Raw genomic sequence first — 17,732 nt, forward strand, 5'->3', positions numbered from 1 at the left:
GCTTCCTATGTACACGTCAAGTCAAGTCAAATTTATTTATATAGCGCTTTTTACAACTTTACAGAATCCAGAACTAACAGACCAAAAACCCTCGTTGAGCAAGCCGAGGGCAACAGTGGCAAGGAAAAACTTAAAAACCTCAAAATTACAGGAAAAAAAACCTTGAGAGGAACCAGACTCAGCAGAGACACATCCTCCCTGGGTGGCCTGGAGAATAATTTGAATAAATAGAATTTACACACATACATACAGTACATACATAAAATTAAAATGAACTAAAAGTTACAACTAGCAAAAAATAATTTGAGTTATTTTTCAGTCCAGTCTGTAATAAAGTCTGTAAGTGAGTTCTTGACATTTTTGACACACCAGGTCCCTGTCACATCTGGCAGGAGCAGCATTGTTGGCATGGCAGTCTCAACTTCATTCCTTAACCTCGAGTGTGTAAACCGGTTTCCATCAGAACCCCCTCGGGGTAAAACAACAGAAAATGTAGTTAAAAATGTGAATTGAGTAAGATGTCAGTTTTGCAGAGAGTAGCTTTAGACTCCGACACCCCTAATTATTACAGCATAACTAAAAGGGAGAGCGAGCAAGTAACAAGGTCATGAAGGCTTTCACAGGACATCAGCGCACACCTCCTTCACCGTCATCAAACCTGAGTGATTGGACAAGAGAGGCAAAATGTCCGCAACACAACATACCTGATCACTATAAGTTTCTATGACCAAGAACCCTCAAGCTCTGAGCCTCTGTCTGTATTCGGGGTGGGCAGCTCTGGGTACTTTGGTTTCCTGTCACCTCTCCAAAACCTATAGAAGATGCATTAGCTTCTCTAGATAGTCCTTATGTATCAGTAAGTAAATGTGTGAGTTTTTGTTGCTCTGTTTAAGGTAAGTCTGGGTGACACGGGACTTCCTTACTGCTGATCATGATTTTATTGCATTTTATCCTATTCTTTTTATCCTATCCAAGCAATCCTTTTACTCAAAAATTTTAGTTGTTGAGTTGCTTCTATTTTATTTACATCTGAGACATGTACAGATGCTTTGATCCACTGCAATGCACATTTATATTAGTTTTTATTATCATTGAGGCTAAGGGCCTTACGCAGTGGTCCATCAGTAGCAACTTGGCCGTGATAGAACTTGAACCAGCAGCTGAAATATACACAAATCAGGATCCTAAGCAGGGTAAACTCAGTTACACCTAAAGCAAATTATAGTAGACCATTTAACTGACAGTTTCACTGATCTCTGCATTCCTCTACTTGCTATACAGGCACCTTGGGCTAGTAACCCCGGTCCTTACACAACTTAATAGTTAATAGTTGGGTCTTTTCCAACCCAGCAGACTAATTTGTCTGCTACAGGCATGGGTAATTGTGCCTGCAAGGGGTGCCCAGCCAACCGGTAGCAAAGCTGAAATTAGAACTCGGGGAGTTCAGGATCCCAGCCTTGTGTGCTAGCGGAATATCCTGCTGCATCACCTGGGTGTAAAATCATTCATTTTGTGTAAAGTGGAAATTGTTAAATGAGTTCAGCAGTGAGTCACATTAAGAGTTGCACCTCGTGATCATTATGAGGAGGTTTCCTCCTTTCATACTGGCCAGCTACCCTGTTGGCAAACCTAATATTTCTCTGAAGCCATGCTACCAGGATGTCTGGTCTAGCTGGGTCTGGTGTTCAGCTGGTGTGCAATGCCAGCACACTTATTTCTTTCTGGAAACTGACCCAGAGCCGTTTGTCTATTGTTGGTCCTGATAATTCCCTATCGTCCCTATGCCAGCCCTACTCTGAGAGGACATGCAGAAAGTTTGACATGCTGGTCAAGGCCTTTATGAAATGGTAGTAGTTTGACATCAAGTCCAGAAAACTTCAGACCTGGTGTGCTGTGACCATTGCTGGACCTTAAACCATCCCATTTAGATGCACCTTAATGAGCAAGTTTGACAGTCATCTCTTTATTATTTGGATGGGGTAATTTTATTACCAAACCCTGTTACAGCTGTTCTATCACCCAACAGCCATAAAACTGGACGTCAACATGCCAAAAACAAGATGTTCTAGCTGAACATAGGAGCCTAACTTCATATTAATTAATAATTTAAAATAGAATCTTTACCTCTAAAACAGTTATATACTATATGAACAAAAGTATTGGGACACCTACACATTACACCTACAAGAGAATTTATGACATTCAATCCTTAAACCAAAGGCAGTAAAATAGAGTTGATCTTTCTTTTGCAGCTTTAACAGCTTTTATCCTTCAGGAAAGGCTTTCTACAAGATTTGCAAGATTCAGTGTTTCTGAGGGAACTATTTCCTAATTCATCCAAAAAAGCATCTGTGATATCAGACACTGATGTTGAACGAGAGGGCCTGGCTCACAATCTCTATTCTAGTTTATCCCACAAAGCTGGAAGCATATTGTCCAAAATGTTTTTTTAGGTATGCTAAAAAATTAAGATATTTCTTCACTACAGGACTACAGGGCCAAGGCCTATCTATCTGTTAGAGAGTAGAATTTATGGTTTGATTCCAGGTCCTGTGGAAGCAAGTGGCTTCAGACCACTTTGTGCTAAACTTCTGAAATAATATTTAGTTTAGTTATTAGTTATAATATTTCATTGGTTATTAATTCTTATGACAAGGTCTGCTATAAATACTAGTGTCAGAAGATTTAGGAAATCTGGATAAATCTCTAAAGACCAGACTGATGAATGTTATCTGTACCAAAGATAAAAATGACATTTTTTCTGGAAGTCCATGGTTATTTCAGCAACACAACGCCAGGCCTCATTTCATATATGACACAACAGTGTGGCTCTGTAGGCACATAGTACATGTATTTGACTGCCCTGGCTGCAGTCCAGATCTACTATTGAATATACAGTATATGGGGCATCTTGTAGAGAAGAATCAGATAATGACATCCACAGAGGTTTGCACAGCTAAACACTTATTAAGCAACAATTTAACAATCTCACCTGCTAAACTGCAACTGTTAGCGTTATCAGTGATAAGTGTAATTATTAGAAAAGATGATGTAACTCATGGTAAACATGCCTTTGTCCTGACTTTTTATCACTTAAAAAAAGGAAAGAAACATAGTCCTACATCCCACATCTATCACTGATAAGCTGACAACGTAGTGTTGGTCCATGTAGAAATATTACTCTGATTTAAGAGAAGCTATGAAGCTACCAATAAACTTACAGCCAGTAGTAGATCTCAGTAAAATAGCTCTTTATAGTGTCAGTATTACTGGTGATAAGTTGGGTTATCTCTGCATATTTGGTGTCTGTTTGAATTTGTTTGGTTGTAACTATGTGCCTTCTACTTTGTCAAGAGAACACAACATGAGGTAAAATGAGGTAAAACATAAGGTAAAATCAAACATTTTCATACTTTTAACACTGAAAAAGGAATAATGCAGGCAAAATCATAATCACCATTTTTTTTTTGTCATTGCTCTGTATGGTCCTGGTAAGCTAAGACATTACATGAAAAATTTTAATCATTTTAAGAGTTAAGTTTAAATATAACTTGTAGATTATAAATCAATGTAAAGTTTTCTAGTCAAAGCCAAGATGTAAGTGTTCATTTTATTGCTGACTTCCAGTGATCACAATATGCTACAAATGTAGAAACTTGCTAATGAAAAGGAAATGGAAAGTGAACTTGTGACTTGAAGCAGCCAATGAGGGGAACGTCTCCACTACAGACTTGGTGCTTTTGTCATTTGACTTTTCATCAGCTCACCTAAAAGTACCATTTCATCTGTGAGGATGGCTCCACTCTGGATTCTTGTTTGTCTTTTCATGAAATGTAAGGCTTTTTTTATTTTATATTATTAGATTAATCTGTTGTTACAATTGCTAACAGCTCCTATATTTTACACAATTCTTTGCCTTTTTTTCCAGCTCAAGCTGTGGCTCATAATAAACCATCATTTCTTCTGGTAAAACCTGGTGAGCTTGTTATTCTTAACTGCACATCTTCTGTAGAGTCAGATTCCATGGTTTGGTACAAGCAGCGTCTTGGTGGAATTTCTCAGAAGTTGGGAGAAAGATTACCATATAATGGCAAAAGTTCATCTAAGTTTAATATACCAGGACTAAAAGTAAACGCAACAGCAACTGAAATTTCTCTGTTAATTCTACATACAAATAAAGAAGATGAAGGATTTTACTTCTGTGTAACATTTGGCTTGAGGACTATTTTAATTTCCAATGGAACATTCTTATCTGTGACAGGTAATCAATTAAACATTATTTATTTGTTTATTTATTAGAATTGGCCTGAATAGTTATTAACAGAACATGAAGTGTTGATTCCTAATAATTTGATTGCATTTTTTTATGTTGTTTAGTGCTTAAGACGTTTATGTTGTATTTATGTTTATATTATACATACCAGGTGATCAAGATTTAAATGTATTAGTGAACCAGCATGCTGAGTTGGACTCAGTTCCTGCAGGAGAATCAGTAAATCTTCAGTGCTCGGTTTTCTCTGAGAGCAAAACAGCAGAACATCAAGTGCTCTGGTTCAGATCTGCTGAACCACAATCCCGTCCTCAAATCATTTATACTCATCACAACAGCAGCCATCAGTGTAAGACCGGTTCTTCTACATACACCTGTGTGTACAACTTCTCCAAGAACATCCTCACCATCAATGATACTGGTACCTACTACTGTGCTGTGGCCATGTGTGGAAAGATCATTTTTGGAAATGGAACAACTGTACAGCTGGGTAAGAATTAATTTACTCCACAAATCTTTTCACAATATTATGTACAGTAGATGGTAAAAGACTAGATTAATCTCAATTTTGCATTGAAAAATGTTCTTATTGAGTTGATTAGCAATTTTCTTCTGAAGTTTGACACAAAGCGGTGAGTCATGATCGATCATTGCTTGTAAGGACTAACCCTTTGGTGGATCCTCCTTTTATACACAAACACCTACGTTTTATAAACTTTTTACTCCTATTTTGCATTTGTCCCAACTTTGTGTTGCAGGGCATCTAAACTTGTGTCTCTACAAAATACTGCAATTTTTAGCAAATTAGTTTTTAATTTGTTACCAAAAAATTGTGATTAATGTATTTATTTATTTTTGTTGTATCTCATTTTACAGCAGCATCTGTGGATTCTGTTGTGATCTACGTAGCAGTCATTTTGGGAGTTCTGGTAGCTGTATTCTCCGTTCTGGTTGTTAGCTGTAAAATGAGAACATGTGAACACTGCAGAGGTGAGTCTGGATTGTTTGCTGAGTACACTGGCATATACAGAACTGTAAGTAAATACAAAAGTAACAAAAACGGTTTAATTAAATTAGACGTTTCCTCCACAGTGAAAGATCAACCAGGTTTGGAGGCAAAGGAAAAATTCAATAAGGTAGCAAATCAAAAACTTTACTTCATTACTATTATTCCTGATCATATTCTCCAAGAACAGCCTAGTAGTTTCATGATTTAGATGATGATTGTTCAGAATTAATGTTTTATGTCCATTCCAACAGGTCTATGATGCTGTAGAGCTAATTCCAGCTGCCTTACATTTCAAAAGAAGAGGAAAGGAAGAAACTGAGCATGAGAATGTGTATACTGAGGTGTTATACTCACCATTAGCTTAGATGACTTCACAATAGTCTGTCTTTACAATAGTCTCTGAATTTATTCTAGCATCCATTTCATTTGTGTCAGCTTTCTAATCAGAAAATAGTATGACTGTAAATGTCTCAGCACTCTAATGTTAATTACTGAAGCAATTTGCAATTACTGAAGCAATTATCTATGTGTTAATGAAAACATTTTTTCTAAACAAATAAGTGTTGAACGTTTGCTGCATATCTTTTCTTTATTAAAATGTAATGTACTTGAATGAGGTGTGTATAAACATCTTGTGTGTATTTAAAAAAAAAAATCCTGGTCAGTGTCTGTAAGGGGTCGGCCCACGCCGCCGGTCACCAGCAGGGGGCTTGGGCAGCACAGTAAAAGAGCAGCTGGGAGCAGCTCTCAGAACTCTATTTCCCAGAAGCCCCAGCAGTAATTACTGTTAATCAGACACACCTGCAGGGCTCTGCATAAAAAGCCCACTTAAACCATGGCTCAGTGCTGCACCTTTGTAGAGGGGCAGATGGTATGGTAGTTAGCAAAAAAGTGAAAAGGAAGAAAAAGAAAAAAAGAAAGCTACAACAAACAAGTACAAGAAAAGAGAGAAAAAGAACAGAAAGCTGAAACAAAGAAAAATAGACAGATTAACTAAAGTATAAACTTAGAAAATCTGTGTTAAGTGTGAGCTGAACTTAAAGGGTTCAGCTCCCTGTCTAAGTTTATTTCTCAAAAAAAAAAAAACATTTTAGTTAAAGGAGTGTTTCCAGCCCTATAAGGCTGAGGATAATTTTGTGTTGGACTATTTACTAGTGATGGGCTGATGAAGCCTCGTGAAGCCTTGACGCTTTCCATCAAATTGGTTCGAGAAAAGGTTCATTTCTCGAGGCTTCATTTGCACACAAACCCCCCTGCTGGTCAAAACTATTATTGTCATTTCAACTGATGTGATGACCCCTGCCTCCCATGCAAGTGTTAACATGGGAATAATCACTGCCAAGAATAGAAATAAAAACATCTTAATATGATTTTGTGTGGTTAATTCATCCATCCATCCATCCATTCATTCATGATTTCATATATGATTTTTGTTAAGTGGGAAAAAGTAATATAGGTCTATTCATGTTTAAATTTTAGTTGTGTTTAGTTAGGATTGTGTTTGTGAATACTGGTGAGATGGACTTTATTCATTTTTATTTAGAAACAGTATTTTTTCCACTGTGCTTGGACTCAGGTGGTTTCTTTTTTTTTATAAAACCTCTCCAGCTTTTGAAAAAACCCTTTCACATAAATCGCGCCAGTACTCGAACCACTTCCTGAACCGGCGAGGCTTCACACGTCATCCGTGACGTCACTTGTTCTTAAAGAAGCAAGCCTCGATACGCGCTTCACGAAAGACTTCCTAGATTTCTCGACACACGCTCCGAAGCCTCGGCACAGTACGACCCATCACTACTATTTACTATTGTCTCCCTTTTGTTTGAGCACGCCATTTTTCGTTCCCGCCTTTTTTTTTACTACTGCCTTTAGAGCAGTGGTAAAGCACTGCTCTTTGGTTCAGTGAGTTGCTGGTTCGGATCCAGCCTCAGATACTCACAACAGTAAAAGTACACAAACACAGTCTCCACACCTCATACCTTGTTTTCTGGGTTGTATTAGTTTACTTTCACTAATTACCCTAAAATAAACCAGGAGCTCTGCTCTTGGGTCCACCACCCCCCTATCCCGTAACAGTGTCATGGTGGGTTCATTTTTCCGGGAATCACTCTGCACAATACGGTAATACACCCAGTTCATCACCAATCAGACATAGCCAATCATGTCTGTATGTTATAGACCAGCTGATAGTCATTCAAACCCTGGATCCCAGCAGTAGTGGGCTAGTATATTTTAGTGCTATTGTAATTTACTGCCACCTAAGTGCCTACTTAAAGATTTTGTCTGGCTTTTATCTTAATGATTGTGTAAGATTTCATCATCCATTCTGCTCAGTGCTTGTGAGAAGTTTTACATGTTTGGGGGGAGTTGGGGGGTCTGAATTAAACCCACCACCGCTATATATAATATGTATTTGATCCCCTGCTGATTTTGTAAGTTTACCCCCTTACAAAGACTTGAACAGTCTATAATTTTTATGGAAGGTTTATTTTAACAGAGAAACAGAATATCAACAAAAAATCCAGAAAAAAAACATTAAATAAAAGTTATAAATTAATTTGTATTTAATTAAGGGAAATAAGTATTTGATCCCCTACCAACCAGCAAGAATTCTGACCCCCACAGACCGGTTATGTGCACAAAAGGCACACAAATTAGTCCTGTCCCTGTATAAAAGACTCCTGTCACAGAATCAGTTTCTTCTGTTCAAATCTCTCGACCACCATGGGCAAGACCAAAGAGCTGTCAAAGGACGTCAGGGACAAGATTGTAGACCTGCACAAGGCTGGAATGGGCTACAAGACCATCAGCAAGAAGCTTGGTGAGAAAGAGACCACTGTTGGTGCGATAATTCGAAAATGGAAGAAATACAAGATCACAGTCAATCGCCCTCACTCTGGAGCTCCATGCAAGATCTCACCTGGTGGGGTAAGAATGATTCTGAGAAAGGTGAGGTCAGTCCAGAATGACACGGGAGGAGCTTGTCAATGATCTCAAGGGAGCTGGGAGCTGGCCAAAAAAAAGGTCACACACTCGTTGGACCGCCTTTAGCTTTGATTACGGCACGCATTCGCTGTGGCATCGTTTCCACAAGCTTCTGCAATGTCACAACATTTATTTCTGTCCAGAGTTGCATTAATTTTTCCCCAAGATCTTGTATTGATGATGGGAGATTTGGACCACTGCGCAAAGTCTTCTCCAGCACATCCCAAAGATTCTTAATGGGGTTCAGGTCTGGACTCTGTGGTGGCCAATCCATGTGTGAAAATGATGTCTCATGCTCCCTGAACCACTCTTTTACAATTTAATCACAAAATACAAACATCACTTCAGCCGCCTTTCTTCTTACACTGATGCGCCCATCACTCTGGAACAGGGTAAATCTGGACTCATCAGATATATATATATATCTGTATATACTGTATATATACAGTGTATCACAAAAGTGAGTACACCCCTCACATTTCTGCAAATATTTTATTATATCTTTTCATGGGACAACACTATAGAAATAAAACTTGGATATAACTTAGAGTAGTCAGTGTACAACTTGTATAGCAGTGTAGATTTACTGTCTTCTGAAAATAACTCAACACACAGCCATTAATGTCTAAATGGCTGGCAACATAAGTGAGTACACCCCACAGTGAACATGTCCAAATTGTGCCCAAAGTGTCAATATTTTGTGTGACCACCATTATTATCCAGCACTGCCTTAACCCTCCTGGGCATGGAATTCACCAGAGCTGCACAGGTTGCTACTGGAATCCTCTTCCACTCCTCCATGATGACATCACGGAGCTGGTGGATGTTAGGCACCTTGAACTCCTCCACCTTCCACTTGAGGATGCGCCACAGGTGCTCAATTGGGTTTAGTCCATCACCTTTACCTTACCTTCAGCTTCCTCAGCAAGGCAGTTGTCATCTTGGAGGTTGTGTTTTGGGTCGTTATCCTGTTGGAAAACTGCCATGAGGCCCAGTTTTCGAAGGGAGGGGATCATGCTCTGTTTCAGAATGTCACAGTACATGTTGGAATTCATGTTTCCCTCAATGAACTGCAGCTCCCCAGTGCCTGCAGCACTAATGCAGCCCAAGACCATGATGCTACCACCACCATGCTTGACTGTAGGCAAGATACAGTTGTCTTGGTACTTCTCACCAGGGCGCCGCCACACATGCTGGACACCATCTGAGCCAAACAAGTTTATCTTGGTCTCGTCAGACCACAGGGCATTCCAGTAATCCATGTTCTTGGACTGCTTGTCTTCAGCAAACTGTTTGCGGGCTTTCTTGTGCGTCAGCTTCCTTCTGGGATGACGACCATGCAGACCGAGTTGATGCAAAGTGCGGCGTATGGTCTGAGCACTGACAGGCTGACCTCCCACGTCTTCAACCTCTGCAGCAATGCTGGCAGCACTCGTGTCTATTTTTTAAAGCCAACCTCTGGATATAACCCTGGCGAAGCCTGTTCCGAGTGGAACCTGTTTTGGAAAACCACTGTATGACCTTGGCCACCATAGTTTCAGGGTGTTAGCAATCTTCTTATAGCCCAGGCCATCTTTGTGGAGAGCAACAATTCTATTTCTCACATCCTCAGAGAGTTCTTTGCCATGAGGTGCCATGTTGAATATCCAGTGGCCAGTATGAGAGAATTGTACCCAAAACACCAAATTTAACAGCCCTGCTCCCCATTTACACCTGGGACCTTGACACATGACACCAGGGAGGGACAACGACACATTTGGGCACAATTTGGACATGTTCACTGTGGGGTGTACTCACTTATGTTGCCAGCTATTTAGACATTAATGGCTGTGTGTTGAGTTATTTTCAGAAGACAGTAAATCTACACTGCTATACAAGCTGTACACTGACTACTCTAAGTTATATCCAAGTTTCATGTCTATAGTGTTGTGCCATGAAAAGATATAATGAAATATTTGCAGAAATGTGAGGGGTGTACTCACTTTTGTGATACACTGTATATATGAAATTTATTAATTTATTAATCTACATTTATTAGTTTTTATTATCATTAAGGCTTAGGTAACAACAACAGTAGCAACTTGGCCATGATAGAGCTTGAACCAGCAACTGAAATATACTAAAATCAGGATCCTAAGCACGGTAAACTGACCCACACTCAGTTACACCTAAAGCAAATTATAGTAGGCCATTTAACTGACAGTTTCACTGATCTCTGCATTCCTCTACTTTCTATACAGGTGCCTTGGACTAGTAACCCCAGTCCCTACATAACCCACTTAATAGTTGGGTCTTTTCCAACAAAGCAGACTAGGGGCTAATTTTGTCTGCTACTTTCAGGGGTGCCCAGCCAATGGGTAGCAAAGCTGAAATTAGAACTCGGGGAGTTCAGGATCCCAGCACTTGTGTGCTAGCAGAATATCCCGTGCTAAAATCATTCATTTTGTGTAAAGTTGAAACTGTTAAATGAGTTCAGCAGTGAGTCACATTAAGAGTTGCACCTCGTGAGTATTATGAGGAGGAAGTTTTTCTGTATATCATTGTTTCCTCCTTTCAGACTGGCCAGCTACTCTGTTGGCAAACCTAATATTTCTCTGAAGCCATGCTACCAGCATGTCTGGTCTGGTCGGGTCTGCTTTTCAGCTGGTGTGCAATGCCAGCACACTTATTTCTTTCTGGGAACTGACCCGGAGCCGTTTGTGTATTGCTGGTCCTGATAATTCCCTATCGTCTCTATGACAGCCCTACTCTGAGAGGACATGCAGAAAGTTTGACATGCTGGTCAAGGCCTTTATAAAATGGTAGTAGTTTGACATCAAGTCCAGAAAACTTCAGACCTGGTGTGTTGTGATCATTGCTGAACCATAAACCATACCATTTAGATGCACTTTAATGAGCAAGTTTGACAGGTAGCTCTTTACTATTTGGATGGGGTAACTTTTTATTACCAAACCCAACTGCCATAAAACTGGATGTCAGCATGCCAAAAACAAGATGCTTTAGCTGAACATAGGAGCCTAACTTCATATGAATTAATAATTTAAAATAGAATCTTTACCTCTAAAACAGTTATATACTATATGAACAAAAGTATTGGGACACCTACACATTACACCTACAAGAGAATTTATGACATTCAATCCTTAAACCAAAGACAGTAAAATAGAGTTGATCTTTCTTTTGCAGCTTTAACAGCTTTCATCCTTCAGGAAAGGCTTTCTACAAGATTTGCAAGATTCAGTGTTTCTGATGAAACTATTTCCTAATTCATCCAAAAAAAGCACCTGTTATTTCAGACACTGATGTTGAACAAGAGGGACTGGCTCACAATCTCTATTCTAGCTTATCCCACAAAGCTGGAAGCATATTGTACAAAATGTTTTGGTATGCTAAAAATTAAGATATTTCTTCACTACAGGACTACAGGGGCCAAGGCCTATCTATCTGTTAGAGAGCAGAATTTATGGTTTGATTCCAGGTCCTGTGGAAGCAAGTGGGTTCAGACCACTTTGTGCTAAACTTCTGAAAAAATATTTATTTTAGTTATTAGTTATAATATTTCTTTGGTTATTAATTCTTATAACAAGATGATTAGGTCTTTTGATATCTACTATAAATACTATTGTCAGAAGATTCAGGAAATCTGGATAAATCTCTAAAGACCAGACTGATGAATGTTCTCTGTACCAAAGATAAAAATGAAATTTTTTCTGGAAGTCCATGGTTATTTTAGCAACACAACGCCAGGCCTCATTTCATATATGACACAACAGTGTGGCTTTGTAGGCACATAGTACATGTGTTTGACTGTCCTGGCTGACGTCCAGATCTATATTTGATATTGTAGAGAATTAGATAATAACTTACACAGAGGTTTGCACAGCTGAACTGTTTTATCAAGCAACAATTTAACAATCCCACCTGCTAAACTGCAACAGTTAGCATTATCAGTGATAAGTTTAATTAATAGAAAAGTTGATGTAACTCATGGTAAACATGCCTTTGTCCTAACTTTTTATCACTTAAAGAAAGAAAGAAAATGTGTCATAGTCCTACCTACATCACACATGTATCACTAATAAACTGACAATGTAGTGTTGGTCCATGTAGAAATATTACTCTGATTTAAGAGAAGCTAATAAAATAAGGCAACCAATAAACTTACAGCCAATAGTAGATCTCAGCAAAATAGCTCTTATAGTGCCAGTATTACTGGTGATAAGTTGGGTAATCTCTGCATACTTGCACATATTTGGTGGCTGAATAAATGTGTTTGGTTGTAACTATGTGCCTTCCATTTTGTCAAGAGAATACAACATAAGGTAAGATAAGGTAAAACATGAGGTAAAATCAAACATTTTCATACATTTAATGCAAGTAAAACCATAATCACCTGTTATGTTTTGTTATACTCAAATGTATATCATTGCTCTACATGGTCCTGGTAAGCTAAGACATTACATTAATTCATAATCTACAAGTTATATTTAAACTTTAAACTCTTAAAATGATTTAAATTTTCCATGTAAAGTTTTCTAGTCAAAGCCAAGATGTAAGTGTTATTTTTATTGCTGACTTCCAGTGATCACAATATGCTACAAATGTAGAAACCTGCTAATGAAAAGGAAATGGAAAGTGAACTTGTGACTTGAAGCAGCCAATGAGGTGAACGTCTCCACTACAGACTTGGTGCTTTTGTCATTTGACTTTTCATCAGCTCACCTAAAAGTACCATTTCATCTGTGAGGATGGCTCCACTCTGGATTCTTGTTTGTCTTTTCATGAAATGTAAGGCTTTTTTTATTTTATATTATTAGATTAATCTGTTGTTACAATTGCTAACAGCTCCTATATTTTACACAATTCTTTGCCTTTTTTTCCAGCTCAAGCTGTGGCTCATAATAAACCATCATTTCTTCTGGTAAAACCTGGTGAGCTTGTTATTCTTAACTGCACATCTTCTGTAGAGTCAGATTCCATGGTTTGGTACAAGCAGTGTCTTGGTGGAATTTCTCAGAAGTTGGGAGAAAGATTACCATATAATGGCAAAAGTTCATCTGAGTTTAATATATCAGGACTAAAAGTAAACACAACAGCAACTGAAATTTCTCTGTTAATTCTACATACAAATAAAGAAGATGAAGGATTTTACTTCTGTGTAACATTTGGCTTGAGGACTATTTTAATTTCCAATGGAACATTCTTATCTGTGACAGGTAATCAATTAAACATTATTTATTTGTTTATTTATTAGAATTGGCCTGAATAGTTATTAACAGAACATGAAGTGTTGATTCCTAATAATTTGACTGCATTTTTTTATGTTGTTTAGTGCTTAAGACGTTTATGTTGTATTTATGTTTATATTATACATACCAGGTGATCAAGATTTAAATGTAGTAGTGAACCAGCATGCTGAGTTGGACTCAGTTCCTGCAGGAGAATCAGTAAATCTTCAGTGCTCGGTTTTCTCTGAGAGCAAAACAGCAGAACATCAAGTGCTCTGGTTCAGATCTGCTGAACCACAATCCCGTCCTCAAATCATTTATACTCATCACAACAGCAGCCATCAGTGTAAGACCAGTTCTTCTACATACACCTGTGTGTACAACTTCTCTAAGAACATACTCACCATCAATGATACTGGTACCTACTACTGTGCTGTGGTCATGTGTGGAAAGATCATTTTTGGAAATGGAACAACTGTACAGATGGGTGAGCACTGATTTACCAACAATGTTTACATTAAGCATAAAACAATTCAATACATGCTAACTGTACAAAATTGTAGTTCTTGTTTACTAAAGTGGAAATGTTTAAAACTTTTTTACATATTAAACACGTGTGTGTGTGTGTGTGTGTGTGTGTGTCACAGCATCTGTGGATTTTTTATCGATGTTCCTTGCTGTAGCTTTGGGGGTGTGCGTAATAATTATTTCCATTCAAGCTGTTATAATCTGTAGAATTAGAAGCTGTAATCCATACAAAGGTAAGTCTACATTATAGAGGTATGTATTTAAAAATACTGTTATATAAATTCTAATTTATTACATTGATATAAATATAAAATTTGTCAGCATTTTCAATGTGTATTTTCCTGATACAAAATGCATTATATAATGTGGACTGTTAAAAGATAAAGTTGAGGTCTAAAATTTCCATGCACGTTTTCAACTTTTTGTATTTTACTGCAAACCTCCAATTCAATAAGATATAACTTGCAGAATGCATATTTATGATCCAGGATAAAGTGACAGACTAAATAAATAAACAATAAGAAAATAAATCTTTTGGGCTATCTATGTCGGTTAAATCAGGAAATATTGTTATTAGGATTTTTAATCAACATTTTATAAACTCTGGACATGTTTTCTTATTACTAATTCTACTTCTTTAAGTAAGAGCTCCTTTCACTCTAATACAGATGACAAATCCCTTGTAGTTCTAAGGTTCAGTTTCTACTCGTATATAGCGTGTTTTCTCGTCAGTCTTTCTCAGATGGCGAGGTTTTGAAGTAACCTCGCCTTCTAAGAAAGGCCTAATCCATCAGAAAAAGCTAGCTGATTGCTTCTCCAATCATTGCAACACCAATAACTGTTTTTTTTTTATTTGTCTATCTGTTCTGCTGAATTGTCTGTCCCTACAACTGACTGGAAAGCTGTGGTGTGTCCCTTTTTTAAAGGTGGTGATTAGGCGATTTTTAATCGTTATAAGCCGATATCTACTTTACCATGTTCATCTAAGTTATTGAGGAAACTGGTTAACAAAATGTTAACTCATTATATAACATTTTGTCTAGTTTGTGAAGTTCTAAACAATATTACTTTTGCAATAGATAAAAAAAAACAGTAATTTACTGCAATATTAATTGATCTAGCGAAAGCTTTTGACTTTGTAGATGATCTCATCTTGCTAAATAGATTGCGTAGTCACTCTGGTCACTCGCCAGTATAGTTATAGTATAGTATCGGTATAGTTCGCCAGCTACCTCTTTAATAAGACACAGAGTGTAACTTTTGATCACCTTCTATCTCAGCCCTTCCATGGGACTAAAGTTGTCCCCCAAGGTTCAATTCCATCCTTCTCTTTTTTCTTTATATATTAATAATATTCATCAGGTTGTTACCAAGGATGGTATCATCCTGGAGAAGGTTATGGCTTACAAAAATAGGAATATGGCTAGACAGTGCATTTTCATTTTCTTACTATATTTACCAACTGTGCTTTAAGGTTAAAATAAAGCAAGGCTTTTTGTATAGGAATCGTTTCTCACAGTGACACAAAGTGCCTGCAAAACCACCCTTCATAAGCTTGATAGTCTTTATGATTTAGCAATTTGATTGCCACCAGTGCCCACTATAAAACACACCATTACTGTTTGTACTCTGGTTAAATGGCCTTCTTTCCATGTGCATAATATCCACTGGTTCGTGTTTATTTATGAAACTCTTCTTACTCTCACTCTTATCTAACTCAGTTACTGAGCCGGTATCTGTGACCTAGTGTACTACAAGGTCCTCACAATATTTCAAAGTAAAAGCCCCTAAATCCAGTACATTCTTTGGTCAGATATCCTTTGAAATTGATACAATTAAAATGATTACAATCTGTTACAAAGAACTGCTTTAAAGATTTTATTAAATGCATATTTAATTATACTTTTAATTTATTTTATTTGATGTGTGATGCTTCTTTTTTCTTCTTCTATTTTGTCCCGTTGTCTTGCTCTTCCTTGAATTTAGTGCTTAATAAAAACAAAAACTAAATGAGCCACTTTTAGATATAAAGATCCTAATCAAGTTGTATACCTTTCCTCTATAGTGAGACCTCAACAAGGTTCTGTGGTAGAGAATGCAACAGACCAGGTAACCAATCAGACACTACACTACACAATATCGCTTATTACAAATGACACACAGATGTGACATTTGGAAAAATGTGACAATTTTATACAACCCCAAATTAGAAAAAGTTGGGACAGTATGGAAAATGAAACTAAAAAAATGCAGTGTTCCTTACATTTACTTTGACTTTTTGATTGCAGACAGGATGAACCTGAGATATTTCATGTTTTGTCTGCTCAACTTCATTTCATTTATTAATAAACATCCTGCATTTCAGGCCTGCAACACATTCCAAAAAAGTTGGGACGGCGTCAATTTAGGGCTAGTAGGTGAAAAATCTGGTGATTGTAATAATAATTTGGTACAAAAGCAGCATCCAGGAAAGGCTGAGTCTTTGATGCACAAAGATGGCCAGAGAATCTCCAGTTTGTCAACAAATGTGTGAAAAAAATTTTGAAAACTTAATTTAAACATTATTTAAAACAATGTACCTCAAAAAAGATTGGAAGGCTTTGCCTATTTCTCCCTCTACAGAGCATAATATCATTATACGATTTAAGAAATCAAGAGGAAATTCAGTGCATAATGGCCAAGAACGCAAGCTTAAGCTGAACGCCCGTGATCTTCGATCCCTCAGACGGTACTGCATCAGGAATGGCAACATTACAAAGTGGCAAATGCTTTACTGTCCCAACTTTTTTGGAATGTGTTGCAGGTCTTAAATGCAGGAATGGATGTTTAATAATAAATGAAATGAAGTTGAGCAGACAAAACATGAAATATCTCAGGTTCATTCTGTATGCAATCAAATAAAAGTCAAAGTAAATGTAAGAAACTTTGTGGGTTTTTTTAAATTATTTTTTGCTTTTTCTATACTGTCCTAAATATTTTTGATTTGGGGTTGTATAAAAACAGGAATCTGGAATTTGTTAATTCTCTTGAACGTGTTGAATATGTTTTTACTAACCAACTTAATTGTATTTTGCAAAAGTACTTTTTATTTGTTTGTGAACTGAGAACATTAATTGTTGCAGTTTTGCAAGTGGAATTTTTGCCTATTCTTGCTTTGTACAAGACATCAGCTGTTCAAAAGTCTATTGTTATCATTGTCTAATTCTCCTCATTATACACCATACATTTATTATGTCCTGCACACCATGTCACCTACACACCATGTCTCCTGACCAGTCCACACTTTAACTGATCTCCACACCTGAGGCCCATTTAATACCCAATTTACCCCTTCATAAAGCCTGCCTTATCCAAAGACTTAGTTCACAGCATTACATGTTTTCTATGTGTCCTCACTCTGCCAAGGTTCTTGCTTCTTTTTGGTTGTGTTATTTTAATGTTAGTGTTTCTATGTTCTTTTATTTAATATATAATTTAACTTATACCTGGTGGCCTTGTTAGTATTTAGAATAGGGTTCAGTTTAGATTAGAACCATAGAGTTTTGTTTAGCTGTAGCTTAGTAGTTTAGCTTAGCATTAGCTTAGCATTAGCACAGTGTTTACTTTGCTCTAGCTCTTATAGTGTTTGTTGTGTTTTGTATTTAACTAGCTTTGTCTCTAAACGTTCTATCTGCACTATCACTAATACACCCATTCCGAATCTTGACCATCG

At 37.4% G+C, this 17,732-nt stretch overlaps 2 protein-coding genes across 2 annotated transcripts in view; both read left to right on the forward strand.

Moving 5' to 3' along the window:
- Positions 1-17,732, forward strand: part of LOC134318684 (tyrosine-protein phosphatase non-receptor type substrate 1-like) — an 89,540-nt gene that overhangs the window by 47,592 nt on the left and 24,216 nt on the right. Inside the window, exon 4 of the mRNA XM_062999622.1 lies at positions 5,147-5,260. Within this exon, the coding sequence (XP_062855692.1) occupies positions 5,147-5,260 (114 nt within the window). The remainder of the gene's footprint in view (positions 1-5,146; positions 5,261-17,732) is intronic.
- LOC134319633 (uncharacterized) lies at positions 1,660-4,771 on the forward strand. The gene is made up of 3 exons (XM_063000927.1): positions 1,660-1,741; positions 4,013-4,261; positions 4,425-4,771. The coding sequence occupies exons 1-3, from the start codon at positions 1,660-1,662 to the stop codon at positions 4,769-4,771; spliced, it is 678 nt and encodes a 225-aa protein (XP_062856997.1).

The sequence above is a fragment of the Trichomycterus rosablanca genome, chromosome 8 (genome assembly GCF_030014385.1).
Source record: "Trichomycterus rosablanca isolate fTriRos1 chromosome 8, fTriRos1.hap1, whole genome shotgun sequence".
NCBI lineage: Eukaryota > Metazoa > Chordata > Actinopteri > Siluriformes > Trichomycteridae > Trichomycterus > Trichomycterus rosablanca.